We start from the raw sequence: 19902 nt of genomic DNA, 5'->3' as shown, positions 1-19902 counted from the left end.
AATTGTGAACGCAAAAGCATTTCCACACGCACAATGTGAAGGGAACTCAAGGGGTTGGGATTGAACAGCTGTGTAGCTGTAAGAAAACCTCTAATCAGTAAGGCTAACCAGAAAAAACAGAGTCCAGACCTTAACCCCATTGAGAATCTTTGGGATGTGCTGGAGAAGGCTTTGCGCAGTGGTCAGACTCTCCCATCATCAATACAAGATCTTGGTGAAAGATTAATGCAACACTGGATGGAAATAAATCTTGTGACACTGCAGAAGCTTATTGAAACAATGCCACAGCGAATGCGGGCTGTAATCAAAGCTAAAGGCGGTCCAACAAAATATTAGAGAGTGTGACCATTTTTTGGTGGCGACTTTTTTTTTTGGCCAGGCAGTGTATATATATTTCAAATTTTTATAATTGTTTCTTTTAATTTTATATATGTTTTTTATTTTCATATTTTTCTCCTTGTTTTTATATTATATTTTTACACCTGTTTCTTCTTGTATATTTCTATTTTATTTATATATTTATTTTTTCAATTTTTACTTTGTTTCTTTCATATATATATATATATATATATATATATATATATATATATATATATATATATACAGTATATATGAAAGAAACAGATTCTTCCTTCACCTCTTTTTCTTGTAAATATTCAGTCAATATTCAGTCAATACTTATTGACTGAATATTATTCAGTCAATAAATGTGTTATAGATTCTATTATTATTATTTCTCTGTTTAGATCTCATCTCTTGTGATCATAAAAATGGCAGTAGGAGCATTTGAAGCTTCACCCTTTTTTGTAAATTTAACTGAAATATGTTCTTGTTTTGCTGTGATTCATTAGGCAGCACAAACGGAGCACCGTGACCTTTAAGGCAAAGTGCTCTCAGCGCTGTCACTGACTGTGGCTTTTAGCGATGCTCTTTAGTCGACTTTAATCCGTCTCTTGGTTAAAAAAGCGAATATTTTCCTGCTTATTCACAGATGAGAGCAAAACAGATGAAGATTTGATTGGTCAGCCCTGCTGCAAATATAGAAATTATCTGTTTTTTCAAATGTTAGTCCATCACAACCACAAATTTCAATGTAATTTAGAGTTTAAAGGGATTTAAAACAGTACTTTGTTTTTGGAAAAACTTATCAATAGTAATCTGAAAAGTGTGGCGTTTATTTTCTGAGTCAATATTTTATTCTTTTGTGATTACAGCTGAAAGTCTTGATTTTTTTTTTCATTACAAAATACCATAAATTCTGTCAGATTGGACGCAGAGATGTTCTGGTTCTGGTCTACTCAGCATACACAGAATCAGAACCAAACATGGAGAAGCAGCATTCAGCTTCTAGGCTCCACTTGTCTATTCCAGTAGCCATTATACAGCCCATAGAGCAGTAGAACCAGCTGACCAAATGTCCTGGAATTCTGCTTGGGTTGCTAGGTAACGGGACTGGACTTGTCTAAGGTTGCTAGGTAACAGCGCAGTACCCACTGTGACTTTACATTTGGGAGGCTTTTGAAATGATTAATTCTCAAGAGACCAAAAAATATGAACCTATTGTTAAAAAACTGCCCGGTGTTTTTTTTTTAAGCGCTTTGGCTGCTTTTAGTTGCAGTAAAGACCCAAACGGATGGACAAAAACATACAAAATGTGGATTTTCTCTTCATTGGTTTTGATTATTTTTCTCTTCAAGACTAGTTTTGAGATGCTTTATAACTACATTAAAATTCTCCACATTTTTATAGCAGTACTATCTGCTGTGTCCCTTCGTCTACATTTATGTCTGAAGCCGACGTTTAACACATGCCACACTTTTCAGATTATTGCAATTTAATCAACTTAATGTCCGTCACATAAGATCCAAATAAAAGATAATTCAGTCCATGAGTTAGTTTTGGGTTTTTCATTATAGTTTAGTTTTATTTCGCTGGAACTTTTTTGTTTTTGTCTAATTCAATTAGTTTTAGTTTTTAGTGTGTTTGCCAGATTTGACTACTTATTAGTTAAGTATTGTTTAGTTTTTACAGTAGTAATCTTAATTTATTCAAACTTTGGTTAATTTTTAGGTGCAGAATCCATAAAGGTCAAAGTTTTGCACTGTGACTGGACTACACTGGCGTTTTGCTGTCGCCATTTTGCGGACTAGCTTAAGCGCCGCCAGGAAGAGTGCAGAGCGTCGTAATTTGCCAACAGCTGATCTAAACGGCTTGTTTGTTTGGGGGGAAAAGAAATCAATTTTACATCAGTTCGAAAGATTTCATAAACGTGAAAACGAAGGATATTATATCTATTATTTCTTTTAAAAATGCACAATGTTGCAATTTCTTTTCCCATTAGTTACTGTTTCTGCTTATTTTAGTTTATGAAAAACGTTAATACTAAATTTTGACAAAAGAAATTGCTGAAAAATGAGTGTGCCTCATCTATACAGTCTAGCAGAACAATTTCACACTGATTTTGAGTTAATGGGGCACACGATTTGGAAGCTATTGAAGAAAACATAATTTATTATTAAAATTATTTAAAATATTGAATATTACATAAAATTTTAATAGAGGATACTGTGTCTCATGTAATAGCATGAATTACCACTTTTTTGTATCCGTTGGTCACAAGGCAAGGCATTTATTAACATTTGTTGGACAGGAGTGTTTGGTTCGGATATTTGATGACGGTCCCTAAGTGAACCTCCGAGCGCTTGAGGAGGGAGCGGTAGAGAACAGCTAGCCGAAATTAGCGTTCATAAAACGGATCAACCTTGAGCTAAACGCCGCTTACTCCGCGGAGCGCGAATATCCAATGTCCAACTTGGATAAAAACCGAATAAAAGTAAAAACACCGGAATAGTTTGTTTCGGTTTGTGGCCTTTAAAGATGGCGCCGAGCGTAAACGTCATAGCAGTGACGTTGGTTCCACGGTTCTATTTCAGTTTTTGTTATTTCTAGAGTTTTAGATAACCGTGGTGATTACATGTGAAGAAGTCGCTGTTAATGTTAAGGATGGTTAATTTTTAAAAAAAACTTTTTTTGAAGTTGGAGTACGAGAAGAAGAAGAAGTCTGAGGGTAAGATGGTGAGGGCGGATCGGCAGCAGGTGTTGGACCTGCTCTTCTCTGCTTTTGAGAAGCACCAATATTACAGCTTCAAGGACCTGGTGGACATCACCAAGCAGCCCGTGGTGAGCACACACACACACACACACACTACACTTAGCATTATCACTGAAGGCACCAAAAAACACACACACACACACCTGCCCACTTTCCACCTTGCATTGTTAAATTCGAACCAGCCGCCCACAGCATGACGTCTGTGGCTATTCACACAATCTGTTGTGGCGGAAATTTTAGGCTCGAGTGTGCACACAGACACACACAGTGCGAATCGATACCGCGCTCTGGATTCGTTCCAGCTCTCAGAGAAAAAGCAACGTGTAGGTGCAGATGAGACCTCCAGGTCCTCCTCTAGCTCTGATTGCCTCTGATTGCATAACCATCGGTTGAGTAGGAGTCAAACGCCCCGATACACTCCACTCCAGCGTTTCCCTCCCAAAGCACTTGGCCAACACTCAAATTAACTGAACTAAAGTAATCGAAATGTCCATTATGAGAAGTTTTGAAGCAGATCTCTGGTGATCGGCTAGCGGAGCGGCTGATGGGTTGGAAGCTCAACAGAGACACCTTGTGGTCACTGTGGGGTGTAACATCCCACAGATGATTCCACGTCATTAAGAATGTTTTGTATAGTTGTGTCATGTAAAAAAAATGACTGATGCTAAAATGGCTCAGATATGCGTGTAGGCAGAGTTGGCTGGCTACATTTATTTAAGCAGAACAGAATAGAAACAACCTTTATCGTCCTGCAAGGCGGAAATTCAGGCACAAAGTCTTTAAAGTTTTAAAAACATTATGTAAAAAAAATAACAAAATTGCAACAATAATAGTAATAATAATTATAATAACATTTTGTAATTTTTGGAAAAAATTTGCCTCATTACTACGCTGTGCTTTTACTTCAGTAATTTTATAATGAATTATCAGTACTCTTGAGTAAAATTTCTGGTCACTTTGTCCACTGTGAGAAACTTCACTGAATGAAAAACAAATGTAACATATACACAAACATATTTTCTTACTGTAAATAAAAAATATGTCTGAAAAAAATAAAATAAAAATCACTAGACAAAGACGTACAGCTGCATTTTTAGTAAAGTTTCTCCAGTTTATTGAACTAAATTGATTTGGAAAAATGTTTTTTTTTTGTGCCTGATTTATGATTATTTACATGAATTACTTTCATTTAGATTTTTACAATACCACAAGTTCCACATAACTTTATATTTTGGTATTTTTTAAATATTAAACGATTAATGTTTTGATCAGTTACTCAGTACTTGAGTGGCTTTGTTTACCAAATACTTTTTCACTCTTACTTTAGTAATTTCTTGGACAGAAATTACTAAATTTTATTTTTATTTTATTTTTACTGGAGTAAAAATTGACTTTGCACCTAATCAGAAACCATGCAACCCATTAAAACACGGACCTCCTGATCACTTGTAAAAGAGCCACAGAGTGATTTTCTGTCTGTATCTAAACTGTTTTATCTCATTAAACTGCAACAGAAACACTTTCTTCGCATCACATGATCAAAACCCAGAAGACAAAGATAACAGGAAGTAGTTGGAGGATATTGTTTAATGACTTATTGCTTGAACAAACTTTTGAATTGCGTTTAATAGAAATACCAAAATTTCAAATTTGTGTTTTTTCTTTCAACATAAGACAACATTTAGAGACAAACATTTGTGCACATTTGTAATGGAAAAGCAGCTAATGACTTTGTTTCTTCTGTGTTTTTCTCCTATGATTCTCTTGTTTGTGACATTTTTGATCTCAACAAACTTTATTTCTGTTAATGCTGCATCTTATTGGAGTTCCTCCTGTGCATTGCAGACATATCTTAAAGAAATCATGAGGGAAATCGGTGTATGCAATCGCAAGGGAGCGCACAAATGCACCTGGGAGCTGAAGCCAGAGTACTGTCACTACCAACCGAGTGAGGAAGAGGAGCAGAAAAGCCCCTGACTCCATCGGAGACATCTCACCTCACAGAAAATGCTATATGGGTGTAAAATTTTATTTATTTGTTTACAATCGGTGGAGAATCATGTATAATATTCAGCATGATGAATTTAAGTTGTGGGCTTGAGTCAATTTTGCTTTCAGTAATGTTGCCATGTTTTCTGTTCTCTGGATTAAAGCTGTTGGAAAACAGTGTCTGTCTCTCCTGAACTCGTTCGTTCAGCAGGTGTTTTTCACAGCAGACAAAGCAGTTGGAGCCAGAAACAACTATCTGCTCCAGCTGTTAACCACAAAGCTGCGCTGCAATTAGTCATGTAATTACCCACACCTCTGTTTGACACGTGAAAATGTCCTTCTGTGATAAAAAACAACTGATTCGACCCTTACTAAAACTGAGGATTTAGTTGGCGCCATGCAGCCACCCTGCCAGGCTGATAAACTGGAAACATATTAGAGGAAATCAAAGATGGCTGAAAACCTGCGGGGTGTCACAGGATACAATCTATCCGGAAACAGCTTTAAAAGATTTTTACACTCAATTACACGAGGCAGAAAAACCCGCAGACCAAACCCGACAAACCTTTGTGGATCAGCAGCGTCGCCTGATTAGGGTGAGATTACTTACTGCGTTCACACTGCAGCCCAAAGTGGCCCAACTCCCGATTTTTTAAATATTTTTTTCACCGTAAGGAGACCTGATTGTTTCATGACAGTCTGAACAACACAGGTCGGATTCTTTTCGAATGCGACCCAGGCCACTTGGATATCCGATCGTTATCCGATTCAAATGTGACCTGACGTCCAGGTCGCATGAACGTCATTGATACTCGACAAAACGTCACAATTCTGCGGCCCGATACGCCCAAGCGGAAAGGAAAACAACAATCATGATGGACTATAATGAGGATTAAGTTGTAAAAGTGTTAATTTAAAATCGTAAGCTATACTCTACCGTTAGCATCCATGTTTACTTCCGCTAACAATCAGCACTGCTTCTTCTTTATGGCGGTTGGCAAAACACAGAGAACGCTACTGCGCCCTCTACTGCGCATGCGGGACACTTTCAGGTCGCATATTTAGAAGTGTGAAGGACTACAGCAAAAATAAATAAAATGATTTGACAAAAAGATCGAAATTGGGTCATTTCAGGCTGCAGTGTGAACATCGCCTTATAAGTTTATAGATTAAGCTATAAACCTTTAGCTTAGTCCATCTTTACTGTCACTGGTGTAAAAAATACCTGTTTAAATTAAATGGCTTGTAGCCTGGTGGCCCGCCAGGCTGATAAATCACTGGGGGAATCCTTGACCTCTGTCTATATCTCTAGTTATAAGCAGGGACTCTGTCTATATTTCTAAGCGGTCTTTGGGCTGCTCAGTCTGAATCACCTGTATCACCTGTGCCACTGGTCAAAGAAAAAAAGTGAAATGTGAAGTCTGGTCCTGGTTCTCACAGCAACTGAAACACTTGGTGAAAAAACACCCTAATCACCTGTTTGCTTTAACAAATCCCTCACTTTTCCGGTTCAGCAGGATCTTTGGATGAAGTTTTTCACACAGGCTTGTTAAATCTTTTTAAATGTTTTTTTCTGTTGGCTTCTTGCATGAAAACCTTGTAAAAATGTAAAACTCTGGGCTTTGTCAACGCAGCTTCATGGTAGTTTAGTTGTTTCAGAGGCAACGCTTTCTCTAAATATATTCGTTTTGAGAAACCGCAGTTCAAGCTTTTAAGATTTTCAGCTTCATCTTGATCGTTTCATTGGTAAAACAAAAAAAATGGTTAAATTGTATGATTAAATCATTGTACTGATGACTCAGGATTAAAGCAGGGTACAAATATAAACCTGTTATATCAGCACTGAGATTATGTAAACATGTAAAACAGAAAATTATTTTAAAATATAAATAGCCAGCTTTACTTTTTGTAGCAAAAGTAGCTAAAACTAAAAGTATGGAGTGACTTTTTACAGCTGTATTTTAATCACTGAACCAAACATTTCTGCAATAATTTTTTTGGTAGGCAATATTTAGAGAAAATTTAATTTGTTTATTGTAAAACACTTGAATCATCTCATTGTAGTTTAAACTACATTTGTTTACCTTTTTCCTTGCCAGATGGGATTTTATATAAACCTTTTGAGTCATGAGTCAAACAGGCAGGATTTGTAGAAAATGCAGTAAAGAAAGGTTTTCCCCCCAGAAAATGAGATAAACTTAAAGTAGAGGTACTTTTTATTTTCAAATTGAACCTGAAGTCTTTGCATTGGAGATGGACTCGTTTAACACAACCAGAAACCCAAGCATGATGAAGGCCATGGATGTCAAACTTGATGCTAAAACAGAAAAAAACTGCTTTGCAGCCAGAGTCGGAGCTTCACTTTCTGTCCTGCCGTTTCGTTTTCAACATGAGCGCTGGCCCAAAAGGAAAACAAAAAAATACTGCAAAAAAGAAAGTTAAAAACTGTATTTGGTGACCAAATGGCAATAGATTCCCCACAGTTTTAGTGGTGCTGCGGGCCACAGTGTGGACAGGACGAGGATCCGTTCAGACATGATGTAGAGTAACGCTCCAGCAGTCTGCGTTTGGGGGCTTTTTGGGGAGCAGCAGTCAATTACACAGCAGATGATGTTCCAGGTAGTTACTGTGAACACAAACAGAAAATTAAGAGTTATTTCTGTTGCTATGGAGTCGATTGTTAAAGGGGCGGCACTATGCGTTTGTGCTATAAAATGGCACCATGCTAACTTCAGTTGTTCAATGGTAACTAGTTATATTTACTTTTAAGGAGTTTTTTTTTCTACTCTACTTTTACTTGAGTAAAATTGAGTCTCTACTCACTGAATGAAAAATAAACAAGTTTTAACCAAAAATTCACCAGACACAGACCTGCAGTTTTTATTAAAGTTTTATAAGTTCTTTTATTGAAAGAAATTGATCAGGAAAAATCTTCTTTTGCCTTTTTACCCATCTTTTGTTACTTATCATTTTCGTCCTTAAAAAAGTTTGTATTTTGGTCTGACGATGAAGTTTTTAAATATAAAATGATTGATAAATTGATCAGTTACTTTTTACCAAATACTTTTTTGCTCTTTCTTGAGTAATTTCTGGCTACTTTTTACTTGAGTAGAAATATGTTGAAGTAGTACTACTCTTACTTAAGTACTTTGCCAAATTCTATGTCAAATAAGACTTAAAAGTAATTTAACTCCTTGAATTGTCTTTAAAAACTTCTCTCTCAAGAAATGTTGTTTTAGTGCAACGTTTTCACCAACACTGCACTGAGAAGTAGCTTGTATGCGTTTGCTAATTATTGCTGGCTAGTCTGAAGGAGCCAAGCGAGGCAGCTTTGGACAGCTGAATGGTTGCCATGGAGATTAAAGGATTTCTCAAAGCAACATATAACATGATGTAAAGCTCAAACATTTTACATGGTGCTGCCCCTTTAAATGAGTTTTCGTCATCATACAAAGTACGTACACATTTCTCAACCAGCAGGCCGTCTTTGAAGAAAAGCATGTACGGCGTGACGCCGTCCTCACGGTAGTCCAGCAGGCCCACCATGCCCTCCGGGTTCATGGACTCCCCTGTGAAAAACTGAAGAGAAAACGTGCATCAGGAAAACCCAAGTTTCTGCAAACAAAGAGACAAAACAAGTCGTTTCGTCAACCTGGAGCTACCTGATAGTTCTTGATGTTGCCGAGGATCCTCTTGACTTCTGGCTGGACCTCAGCCATGAAGCTCTCCACTCTGTCAGGGTTGGTCTCCTGCAGCTTGGCCTTCACCCTGCGCACACAAACACCATCAACAACCTACAAATAAGAGTTTTCAGGCCTCAAAGGTGGAGAGAAGATGAGGAAAAACATACAAAATGAGAAAGAAAAAAAAAATCTTATTACATTTTTCATCATAATTTTTATTTTTCTGTCTTAATTTATAAAAAGCAAGTTAAAATAATTTATTTAAATGTTATTTCTGATGTTTATTTTCTGATTGGCTGCCAGTCAAATTCATCAAGCTGCTTTGTTCCTAAAGCTAGCATAACTAGCAAGAAATAGAAACGTTTCTGCAACAAGGGAAAAAAACAAAAAAACAAAAACCAATGAAGCGTCCAGCAGCCCCACTGTGGAGGCAAAAAAACATAACTGATGCGATTAAAATATTACATATTTTTTTAGAATCATAAGGGGGATTTTGTTGAAAAGTTGTATTAGTTGGTAATAAAGTCATATTTTATTATATGATAATAAAATATTCCACTGCAGAACTCATGGCCATCTAAAGGCAGAAGGTATGAGGTTAGCGTTTGTGGTAAATTAATAATTATGAAATATTTAAGAAAACATTGTAAAGTTCAGAGCCTTTTCTGAGGGTTTTATCTCCAGACTGACATCGACGCTCTTTGTGGAACAAGGAAAAGAAAAGTCTGGGACCTTTTGCTCTAAACCACGTGTGTCAAACTTGAGGCCCGGGGGCCAAATCTGGCCCGCCACAGCTTTTTATACGACCTTCAGATGCCAAATTTCACCAATCAGTTCCTCCAGTTTTTGGTGATTCCTTGATTCATGCAAAATCTGCAGATGGCAACATTTTTTCCTGCTGAGTTTATTACAAATTTCTTTGCAAAAATAGTCTAAAACATTGGACTTGAGGGATACAGACTCTGACCTGCAGGTGGCACTATTTCTTACTTTTACTCCACCGCCGCCTCAGCTCAGCCTTACTAGATTTCCAGTTAGTCTGTAGTCAATGTGGCAGGTACCAAAAATCTCACATTCATAGATAAGTGCAAATATTGCAGAATTCTTTGTAAATATTTCTAAATTAGTTATTTTGATCACAAAAAAATAATCAGAAATAATCATGAAAACCTGGATGTTCTACAACATTTAATTTGAGGAAGAACTTATCGAATACTCAGGTGTTTATTAATATTTTAACAGCTTCTTAATGGGTTTTATTTGACACATTCTTCCACAACTGGCCCTTTAAGAACACCGTTGAAGCCCAGAGTGGAAATGAGTTCAACAGTCCTGCTCTAAACCAACATTTTACTCTCATTTCAAGTGATTCACAAACACAACTCACGTCTTGACGTATTCCTTGATGTAGGCCATGTACTGCTTCTTGTCGAAGCCGGTCTCCTGCAGCTTGTGGTTGAGGACGATGTCGACGCCGGAGACGGTGGCCGAATCGTTGCCTTCGCACGCCTCCTCAGCAGAGGCGTTGGCTGAAATCAAAGCGTCGTCAAACCCTTCTGTCCTGGTCACCGTCTGGGAGGAAGACAAACGGCGGCTGCATCATTTTTACAGATTACGCCGCTTCTTGGTGGCTGAAATTTAGGTTGTCACCATCTCCAGATCTTGTTTGAATTCCGATTGACTCTACGACTTTGAGAGCCAGGCTACAATTTTTTTATTTTATTTTTTATCCTTAATTATGAGAATAAAGTCATAATATTATAACAATAAAGTGGAAATAATGTGAGAATAAAGCGATTATTACCAGAATTAAGTCATAAAATTCTAAGAATCAAGTAATTTTATGAGAACTTCAACATGAAAACTAATAAAAAATGTAAAATAGGAATGCTGAGCATCTTGTGAAGTTATACTTTGGTATCAGCTTATACAGATAGGGAATCATTTCATCTTTTAACATTAGCATCAAATCAGCAGCAGGACATTGAAATGATTCTGTAAACTATTAAATCTATTTAGAAGAACAAACCAAGAACTGAGCTGCTTACATCAAACTTTAATGACTAAATAAACTTGACATTTTTATGGTAAAATTACATCTTTATTCTGTGAATATTTTGGGAATATTCCTGTAATCAACAATTCTCATACAGCTCAGATACAATGAATGAAATACATAAATATTCATCTGCAACTTCTCTTTTGTTTTTAAAAAGCATTAAAAAGGAAGAATAAAATTAAAATTGGATCCGGTATGAAAAAACAAATATGAGATTTTCTTTTATTATTGGTGTTTAACATCTCAAATCAATAAAAACAGTCAAGCTGCCCTTATTTTCACAATCTTCACATCAACTTGACTCCAACAAAGAAAATGATTATAAACAAAAGAACTGCTATAAACTGTTACAAGTTTCTTCACTTCATATGCAAATTGCATTTTATATTTTGGCTTTTAATTAGCAACATTTACTTTCTACAGACCTCAGTTTAAAACCAGCTGGCAAAACTAAAAATAAAGTCAGATCATCAGAAAGACATTATGGACTAAAATGAGCCGTCGACTACAAAATGATGCCATATATTAGCGATTTCCCAGTAGTTTTAAGGGTTTTTGTATTGGAGACGGTTAAATGGTTCCTATACTGAGGTTTCAAGTGAATTAGGTTTTAAAAAGTGAACTCAACTTTTTTTAAATCATTTTTGAGTTAAACGAGAAACAAGAGACTGTCTCACGTTGCGTTAGTTTCCGGACTCCTACACCGTTCACTAGAGCCGTCACTCAATTAGAGATTCACCAATAAGAAAATTTGGGCCCATATTGATAGATATTAATGCTGCTGTGCTGAAGCCAAAAATCAGATTAATCGATTATTCAGTCGTCAACTAATTGAGTAATTGTTAACTGGAGTATACAGACTCTGAAACAGACTGTATGCTAAAATAACAGCAGTAATTAATGCAAAACTGCAGAAAATATGACATTTAAGATGAAAAACCTCCCTCATCTGTAAATATGTTCCACCCAGAACTCCTCAAGTGTCAGTTTTAACTTCACCCGGTTTAAACTGAGAAAAAACTATCTCCCTTTAAGTATCCAATTAATAACTAGTTAATAAAAAATAAATAAATTACACTCTGTTATTGTTCAGTAAAGCAGAAAAGATTGAGCTTTTCACTTGTTGATGAAGTATTTCTAGCTGCAGATGCACCTTTTGCTACAAATCATCAAATTTGTAAAAGGTAAAAGGAATGATACTTCATTACATTTTAGGCAATACAATGTTTAGTTTCTTATTTAAAAAGGGATTTCAAATCTTTATCGGATTAAAATAATTTTTACATTTCCTCACACTTTGATTACTTTGTTAAAGTGATCACACTACCTGCACCTAAAAAAGATAAAAACAAAAACATCTGTTTTGCTCATCATTTCAACACAGATATAAGAGACTAACATCAGTCAATGTGGATGTAAATAAACGACGCAACACTGACGGCTTCAGTTTCGATCTGAGCTCTTCTCTGTTTTTAGCATCTGCATTATGTTTGGTGTAAAGTGCAAAAAGAGTGAATCAATAAAAATGTCCCAACAGTTAACAGAGTGTTTGTATTTTTAAACAATTTAAAGAATAGTAGGACAATCTCAATTTGCAGAATTTCTTCAAATATAACTGGACAACTTCAAAACTAAGTAAAAATGCTTGTATTTTTATTCAAGATGGTCATACACCTAAAGCCACATACCAGCCCCGTTGCTAGTAAAGACTTTAAATGCGCATTGGGTCAGAGCTGTAGAACTGGTTTCAGACTGCAGAGGAGCAGAAAGTCTCACCCCACCCCAAACACTACTGCGAAAAGTAAAATCCCAATAAATGTGGGCCAAACACGGAAAACAACCAATAAAGTGATTTTTTTCCCCATAACCGCGAGTAATAGCGAGTTAAAATCAGTTTCAATTGTTATAAGTAATCAATTAGATTACATTCTGAACTCACCTTTCCTTCAACTTCATAGAAGATTCCGCTATCAGTTTCTTTTACTTTGAAGGTATCTGAAAACATCTCATCATCTGTTGGAAGAAACGGGGAATAAAAAGAGAGGAAACTTAAAACACAGCCAACAGCTGGGCGCGCCGTCCGACAAAAGGGAAAGACGCTCCCTGCTTGTGAAATTAATTAATTACGCGACCTAAGTCATACTTTGTAGCACACCCTCAATGTAAAAGTCATAAAATCTTTCGATGGCTAACAGCAGTAGCAGCGACTTGCGGCAGAAAGGCCACATCATTCACTGAAACTAACCCCAATTACAACATCCAGAGCAGCCGCTCCGCTAAAACTTAGCCACCCAACTGCTTCCGATACCGTTTTATACACTTGTAACTTTATAATATTGCATACAGAGGTGTAGTTAAAGCTATAATATAAATCTACGAGCCAAAAAGGGTGGGTGATCCTATGATTCACCAGTGATTTTTTTTTTATCTCCGTTACCGCTAACTTCTCAATTGATACACACGAGTTAGCCGGCTAGTTGAGCTAACTCAAAACCACACACTGGAAACTAAATTAAACTCCTAACGGCCGCAACAGCGACTAACAACGTACAAAACATCTTCGACGGCGGCTACTTACTGCTGATGATGCACTTGTAGATGATCATTTTGCGGCTTGGGTGTTAAAATCTTCAGAGACAGAGAGCAGGCCAACCGCTCCTACAGCACGGCAGAGGAAAAAGAGCGATCAGGCCGCGAGCCGCTGCATTTACATCCTGCTGATGTCACCGTGACTCAACCGCGGCTCCGCGCTCTACCGCCACCCGGGAGTGGTGGCCGACAGTGGTACGACAACGGTGTTTCCCCGAGTACCGAAAAAACCGCACCGATATGATTTTAAATGTCCAAATCTTACATTTAAAAATTCAAAGGTCCAACACAGAACGGTTAACTTAAGCTTAACCGTTTTAAGTTAAGCTTTTAACTTAAAAAGCTTAACTTTTTAAGTTAAGCTTAAAACTTAACTTAAAAAGTTAAGTAATAAAAGATGAGAAGACATGGTGAGTGAGTTTTAGACACCAGTAGCCAGCTCATGCAGCTTTTACTAGCCGTTTTAAGTTAAGCTTTTAACTTAACTTAAGTTAAAAGTTAAGTTAAGTTAACAACATCTCTCAGAAACAACATCTGAGAGATGTTGTTTCTCTCAGATTAACAACATCCAGGGGAACTGCTCTAAGACAATATAAACAACCAACGGGTTTTGACGCCATTTTATGTATTTTTACAAGTACATACACATTTTTAAAATTGCAACTAAAAGTGTAGTTAAAGCCCTTACCCCAAAACAGTGGGAAATTTCGAAGTTTGGAAATGTAAAATTTCCAAGTTCCAAAACAAAAGGTGAACTTAAAACATTCTGGTTAAAAAAAAAAAAAGTTCAAGTGAGCATCACTTAATTCTCATCAACTTGTTATTTGTACTCATCTTAAACAAGTGGCAGAAACTTTTGGATAAAGAAAACAAATATAGTAATTCTTTATAAGTTAATCTATTTAAATTGAGTCCATGCAACAACTAAAATAAAATAAAAAGTGAATTATTTGAAAGTGGTGAGGATTTCGGGTGGTAAAAGTTTAACATTTTAACAAACCCAGACACTACGCCATTTCTGCTGAAGCAAACGGAAAATGAGACCATGAATCTTTAATGTATGTAGTAAATATATTGCTGCTGTTGTAGGCAGAAAAAAAAGAAATGTTGCTGAGAATAATATTTTAGATGAGTTTAAGAATATTTTGTACCATGGAAAAGTCTGGACCAAATAGATTATTCGCATTTAACTTTTAATGTCAAGATTTACTATTTAGTTTAACTAAATGCATTTTAAAAAACACATTTAAAAACAAAATTGTACAAGTTATTTTAGGATTGCAATACTTAAATCACACAATGTAATTTTACTTGTCTTTTATATGTTGCAGTAATTGAGGAAATTGATTTGTATAAATTTAAGTAAATACAGTCTATTTTTCTGCTTAGCCAGCAATTTTCCAGTTAGTTCCCCAGTCTGAACTTGTGAACGGTGTCTTGATTCAGTCAAATCTTCTATCCTGTATCTCCTGAACTCTGATATTCTACTACATCCACTCTGTGAATGTTTTGCTTGCTGGTCTTCATCATGCTTTGAATGCAGTATCTGGTTTCTCTTACTTTAACCCGCCCAACTTGCACCTCATGTTAGCCTTTTTGATACCCGCCCTGTGAGGCGGTGCTTCACAATACCCCTCCTGGTTGTTTCAGAAGATGAGAAGACATGGTGACTGAGTTTTAGACACCAGTAGCCAGCTCATGCAGCTTTTACTAGATGGCAGTCCTAAAAGTATATACCTTTAAAATATGAATAAATACATAATATTCCATAATTCTTTGATCCAGCAGTGATAGAAGTTTAGTAATAATGCAAATCTTTCATCACATTTGCCCCACATTCCCTCCTAATTCAGGGATTGTGGTTTCTTAATTTCAGTGTTTATGCTACTGGACGAGAAACAGAGTTAAAATTGTCTTTTGTTCCTCACAGCACCTGTGCAGATCGATCACTGTGCGGTTTGAAGAGTTGGGTAGGAACTGTGTTTGCAGCCCCGGCCCTCATAATGAAGAACGGCTCTAGGAGCCGGTTCCCGTGGTTCAATTCAAAGAACCGACTCTAACAGCCCAAACATTCAGGACCGACCCATCAGCTAGATTCAGCAACCTATCTGTTTTTATTACGGATACGATAGTTTATAAAAACAGACATAGTATAAAACATATTTACTGAGATTACATTATAGAGTTCCAATTATAGCAGCATATTTTATGTTTCAGGTCAGTGTTGCTTCATAGACTGTCAGCTCCATCAGTATCAACCTCCAGGTAAAACAGCCGGTGTTGTTGCACAGGTGAGAGATCTCCTGCTGCATGTTTCATTGGTAATCGTTCTGCACTGATTGCTGGAGAACTCAGACTTCAATCATAGTAGCAGGCAGAAATGAGGAACCTTTACTGGGGTCAACAAAATGGAAGACACGGCGTGTCTTATCTCTCAAATATCAAATATCTCTACAAAAGGAAGAAAGGAGACCAACAGATTATTCAACCAGCTTTAGCTCTGTAGAGCAAATAATAATAATAATAATACAAAAGACTTCGAGGCATTTTTTTTAATCACATCACAAAAGAGAAAACTTTTGTCTAGATTAGTTCTGGAGAGCCGGTACCTCAGGCCAAACGGATCCAAAGAGAGACAGCAGACAGAAGCAGCACAAAACCAAGAGTAAAAAAAAAAAGACAAAAAGAAACAGATAATATTTCTGTGGGGACTTAATGGACCAAGAACTGATTGATCGATGTTAGCTCCCGCTGATCTCGATCATCGCTGAGTGTTTGTGCTGCCGAGCCTCTTGAGGGGTTTAAAGAAAGGAAACAGGAAAACATCTAAACGCGAAAATGAATGTACAGAATCAGAGGAGGACAAAAAAGTCCCAATACAAACAGATAGCCAGCAGCGACGCTACATATTAAAACAAAGATTTAAAGGAGAGTATCATTTTTCTTTGCAACTTTCAGGTTTGTAAAAGTGTGAGTGTGTGAATACTTTTGAAAGGTTTTATGTTTCATTGGACACAATGAAACAAATCTGGAAATCTAAATTCACACATTTTATGTAAATATTGCCAAAAAAAACGTCTCTCCATAAACTGCTTGTATAACAACATAGACAGTGTAACCAACGGTAACACATTCCAAAGATGAAGGAAAACTCTGTGATGTCACAACTAGAGTCATGCTTGTGATGTCATCAGCTCTCTATCTATGTAACAAACTTCTACCTTCTTGTCATTGCTTGCTGCACTACTGAGGAGTTCAGACGCATGCAAAGCGCTTTTACAGTGAGATTGTTAGCCGACTGATTTGAACAAGTATTATTTTGTCAAAACATGGCACATCAAAGCCAAAACTGTTCCATCAGTGATTTAGCCAAAGGACGTCAGTATGGGTGGGTAGGGAACAGACCTCCTCCCTTTGATTTCCACATAGAGATACAACGACTTGGCTCTCTTTTAAAAATGGAGAAAGCAAAATTATTTGACCAGAACCAAAAGCTGGACGACACCCAAACAAAACTGGAGGAAACAAAAGCTGAGGTAGAGACGCAGAGAGCTCTTAAGGAGATTTTCATCGGCAGGAGCATCGAGTTGAAGAAACAACTACAGGCAATTGAAAAGTGTAACAATCCAGAGACTCTCAGCCCTGCTGTTATCGATTCCGAGGTGGACAGCGAAACAAAACAGCAGCTGCAAGAGGACCTAGACCCAGTGAAGGTAGATCATATTGCCACAGAGAAAGCGTTCATGTCAAGGATTGAGGAATTAAAAGACAAAAACAGAGCACTCCAACAAGAGCTGGACGACATGAAGGGTAAATACGAGGAGCTTCAGTCCAAATCTGAAGCAGACATTAGTGAGAGGAAACGTCAGGCTGACATGCAGATGGTCAATGAAGACAAGATCAGACAGGACCAAAATTTAATAGAAAAAATGTCCAAGGAGATCAGCAGCTTCAAGGAAACCGAGAAATACCTGTTGAGAGAACTGGAACAGATTAATGGTTCATACCTAGAACTAAAGTCGAGGTATGAAGCAGATGTGACTCATATGACAGAAGCTAATTTGGAAAAAACCAAGCATGATATTATTGAGCTCATCAAGGCACTCAGAGCAGAGAAGGACAACCTCAATCAGAGAAAGGCAGAAGAGATCTCTTTCCTGCAATGGCAATCAACTAAGGCAATAAAACATCTGCAATCTGTTCTGGAATTCGCAACAGTGACTTACCAAGAACTAAAAGCCAGATATGAAGGAAAGGTTTTGACTCTAATACAGCAGTTAGGAACAATTAAGCAGCATGTACATAAAGAGGTTAAAACTTATTCAGAGCAAATGATGAGTGACCTGAAGATTATCACCGAGCTTAAAGCTGAGAAAGACAGTCTCCTAAAACAACTGACTGCTTTTCAACAACTTCCCTCCGGCTGTGAGCTTAACTCACAGCATCAAAACATGAAAACTGATCATCAACTCAAACACGAATTAGGACCTGCGAGACAAAAAGAACCAAACGAGAAAGACACTACCCCGGAAAACAAGGTTTCTGACACTGCGTCCATGGATCAGGACCGTCTGACAGAGGAAACCCTGTCAGAAAACATTGATGTTCCTGATGCCTCTCCCAACCAGGTAAACGACTTTATGGAAAACATGCCGAGTAACATAGAATCCATGGACGTGACGGACCGCTCTGTGGAAAATCTGTCACAGGAACCAGTGGGGGCAGTCGCCAAGGAAAAATCAGTGTGGAAGACGATACGACACTGTTTGGGGCTCAGAAAACCACAAATGTTCAAGAAGAAAAGCAAGAAAGCCTCTGAATAAAGCGATTAGGAAAAAATGTAATTTCTGAACCGTTTGCAAAACCCCAAAATATATTTCTTATTTTAGATCCCCCCCAAAAAATGACCGTGGGTTTTTCTCCGGGTGCTCCGGTTTCCCACAGATTTCCAAAACCATATAAATTATTGTTATTGACCAAAGTAAATTGTCAAAAAAGGTAGTATTAATTTCTGGAAAATTTAATTTGCAAACGGTTCCGATTGGAGAAACATTTGTGGTGAGAAAAGCAAGAAAACCTCTAAAACAAGCAACTAGTTAAAGAGTCCAGGTCAGTCCTGAACCATTTTCAAAACCCCAAATTACATTTTATATTTTAGACTACAAAACAAAAAAGGACAACACGGTGATGCAGTGGTTAGCGCTGCATCTTCACAGAAAAGCGTTCTTCATTCTCAACCAGGCGCCTCTTTCTGTGGGAGTTTGTCTGTTCTCCCCGTGTTAGTGTGGGGTTTTCTCCGGGTGCTCCGGTTCCCCCCAGGATTTCAAAAATGATGTAAATTGGGGTGATTGACTATAATGAACATTGTCCTCAAAAATGTAGTATTAATTTCTAGAAAATTGAATTTGCAAATGGTTCAGATTAGAGAAACATAGTGAGAGTTGCTCTCCGCAGGTTGCTCTCCACAGGTTGCTCTCCACAGGTTGCTCTCCACAGGTTGCCCTCCACAGGTTGCTCTCCACAGGTTGCTCTCCACAGGTTGCTCTCCACAGGTTGCCCTCCACAGGTTGCTCTCCACAGGTTGCTCTCCACAGGTTGCCCTCCACAGGTTGCTCTCCACAGGTTGCTCTCCACAGGTTGCTCTCCACAGGTTGCCCTCCACAGGTTGCTCTCCACAGGTTGCTCTCCACAGGTTGCTCTCCACAGGTTGCCCTCCACAGGTTGCTCTCTACAGGTTGCTCTCCACAGGTTGCTCTCCACAGGTTGCTCTTTCCCACCAGTTTCTAGATGCAGTCAAGGTTTTTTAATGGGATCCGTTTTAGTGACCTTAGCATCTCGTCTCTGCTTTTTGCAGATGTGATGAGGTCCTATTGGCTTCATCAGCTGTGGGCAAATAATCTTTGTCGTAGGCCTAACAAGGCGAATGCCTGAACTGGAAAAGGAGGGGCCCTTGCTGTTGCTGTTGAGCCATGTTGCATTGCTTGATAGCTAGTTGTTGCCAGGAATAAACCCAGTCCTGTTTTTTTTCTTTGCAAAAGTTGTTCTCACTGTTGCTTTTGATATATTTTAAAGAAATGTTTATTGTCACAATAGAAGGAGCAAAGAGTCGGGGAGGAGACAACAGACCAGAGGTCAGCAGCAGGACCATGATGTAGGATCTTCTCTTACCTGAGAATAATTTGCTTAAGACGAGCAAATTATTACAGACACACAATTACTTATCTTAGAGATACGTAATAATTTGCTTATTATCTTAGAGATAATTTAATTATCTCTAAGATAATAAGCAAATTATTACTTATTACAGATAATAATAAGCAAATTATTACTTATCTTAGAGATACGTAATAATTTGCATATTAATAATAATTATCTTAATTAATAAGATAATTATTACTTATCTTAGAGATATGTAATAATTTGCTTATTATCTTAGAGATAATTAAATTATCTCTAAGATAAGCAAATTA

General features: G+C 37.4%; 2 protein-coding genes across 2 annotated transcripts in view; one reads left to right on the top strand and one right to left on the bottom strand.

The window, feature by feature from the left end:
* LOC116722980 (general transcription factor IIF subunit 2-like) overlaps positions 1-5100 on the top strand; it is a 49387-nt gene extending 44287 nt beyond the window's left edge. Inside the window, exons 4-5 of the mRNA XM_032567431.1 lie at positions 3037-3180; positions 4958-5100. Coding sequence (XP_032423322.1) covers positions 3037-3180; positions 4958-5089 — 276 coding nt within the window. The 3' untranslated portion in view covers positions 5090-5100. The remainder of the gene's footprint in view (positions 1-3036; positions 3181-4957) is intronic.
* Positions 5101-7299: 2199 nt separating this feature from the next.
* On the bottom strand, positions 7300-13589 carry tpt1 (tumor protein, translationally-controlled 1). Its single transcript, XM_032567432.1, has 6 exons — positions 13422-13589; positions 12783-12856; positions 10172-10356; positions 8764-8869; positions 8564-8680; positions 7300-7727 (listed from the first exon to the last, which is right to left on the bottom strand). Exons 1-6 carry the CDS (start codon positions 13447-13449, stop codon positions 7725-7727), a joined length of 513 nt encoding a protein of 170 aa, XP_032423323.1. The 5' UTR covers positions 13450-13589; the 3' UTR covers positions 7300-7724.
* Between the last annotated feature and the right edge of the window lie 6313 nt (positions 13590-19902).

Source organism: Xiphophorus hellerii, chromosome 7 (genome assembly GCF_003331165.1).
Source record: "Xiphophorus hellerii strain 12219 chromosome 7, Xiphophorus_hellerii-4.1, whole genome shotgun sequence".
In the NCBI taxonomy this organism is placed as follows: Eukaryota; Metazoa; Chordata; class Actinopteri; order Cyprinodontiformes; family Poeciliidae; genus Xiphophorus; species Xiphophorus hellerii.
The sequence above is the reverse complement of the archived record's forward strand: the minus strand, read 5'-3'. Positions and strand labels throughout refer to the sequence as shown.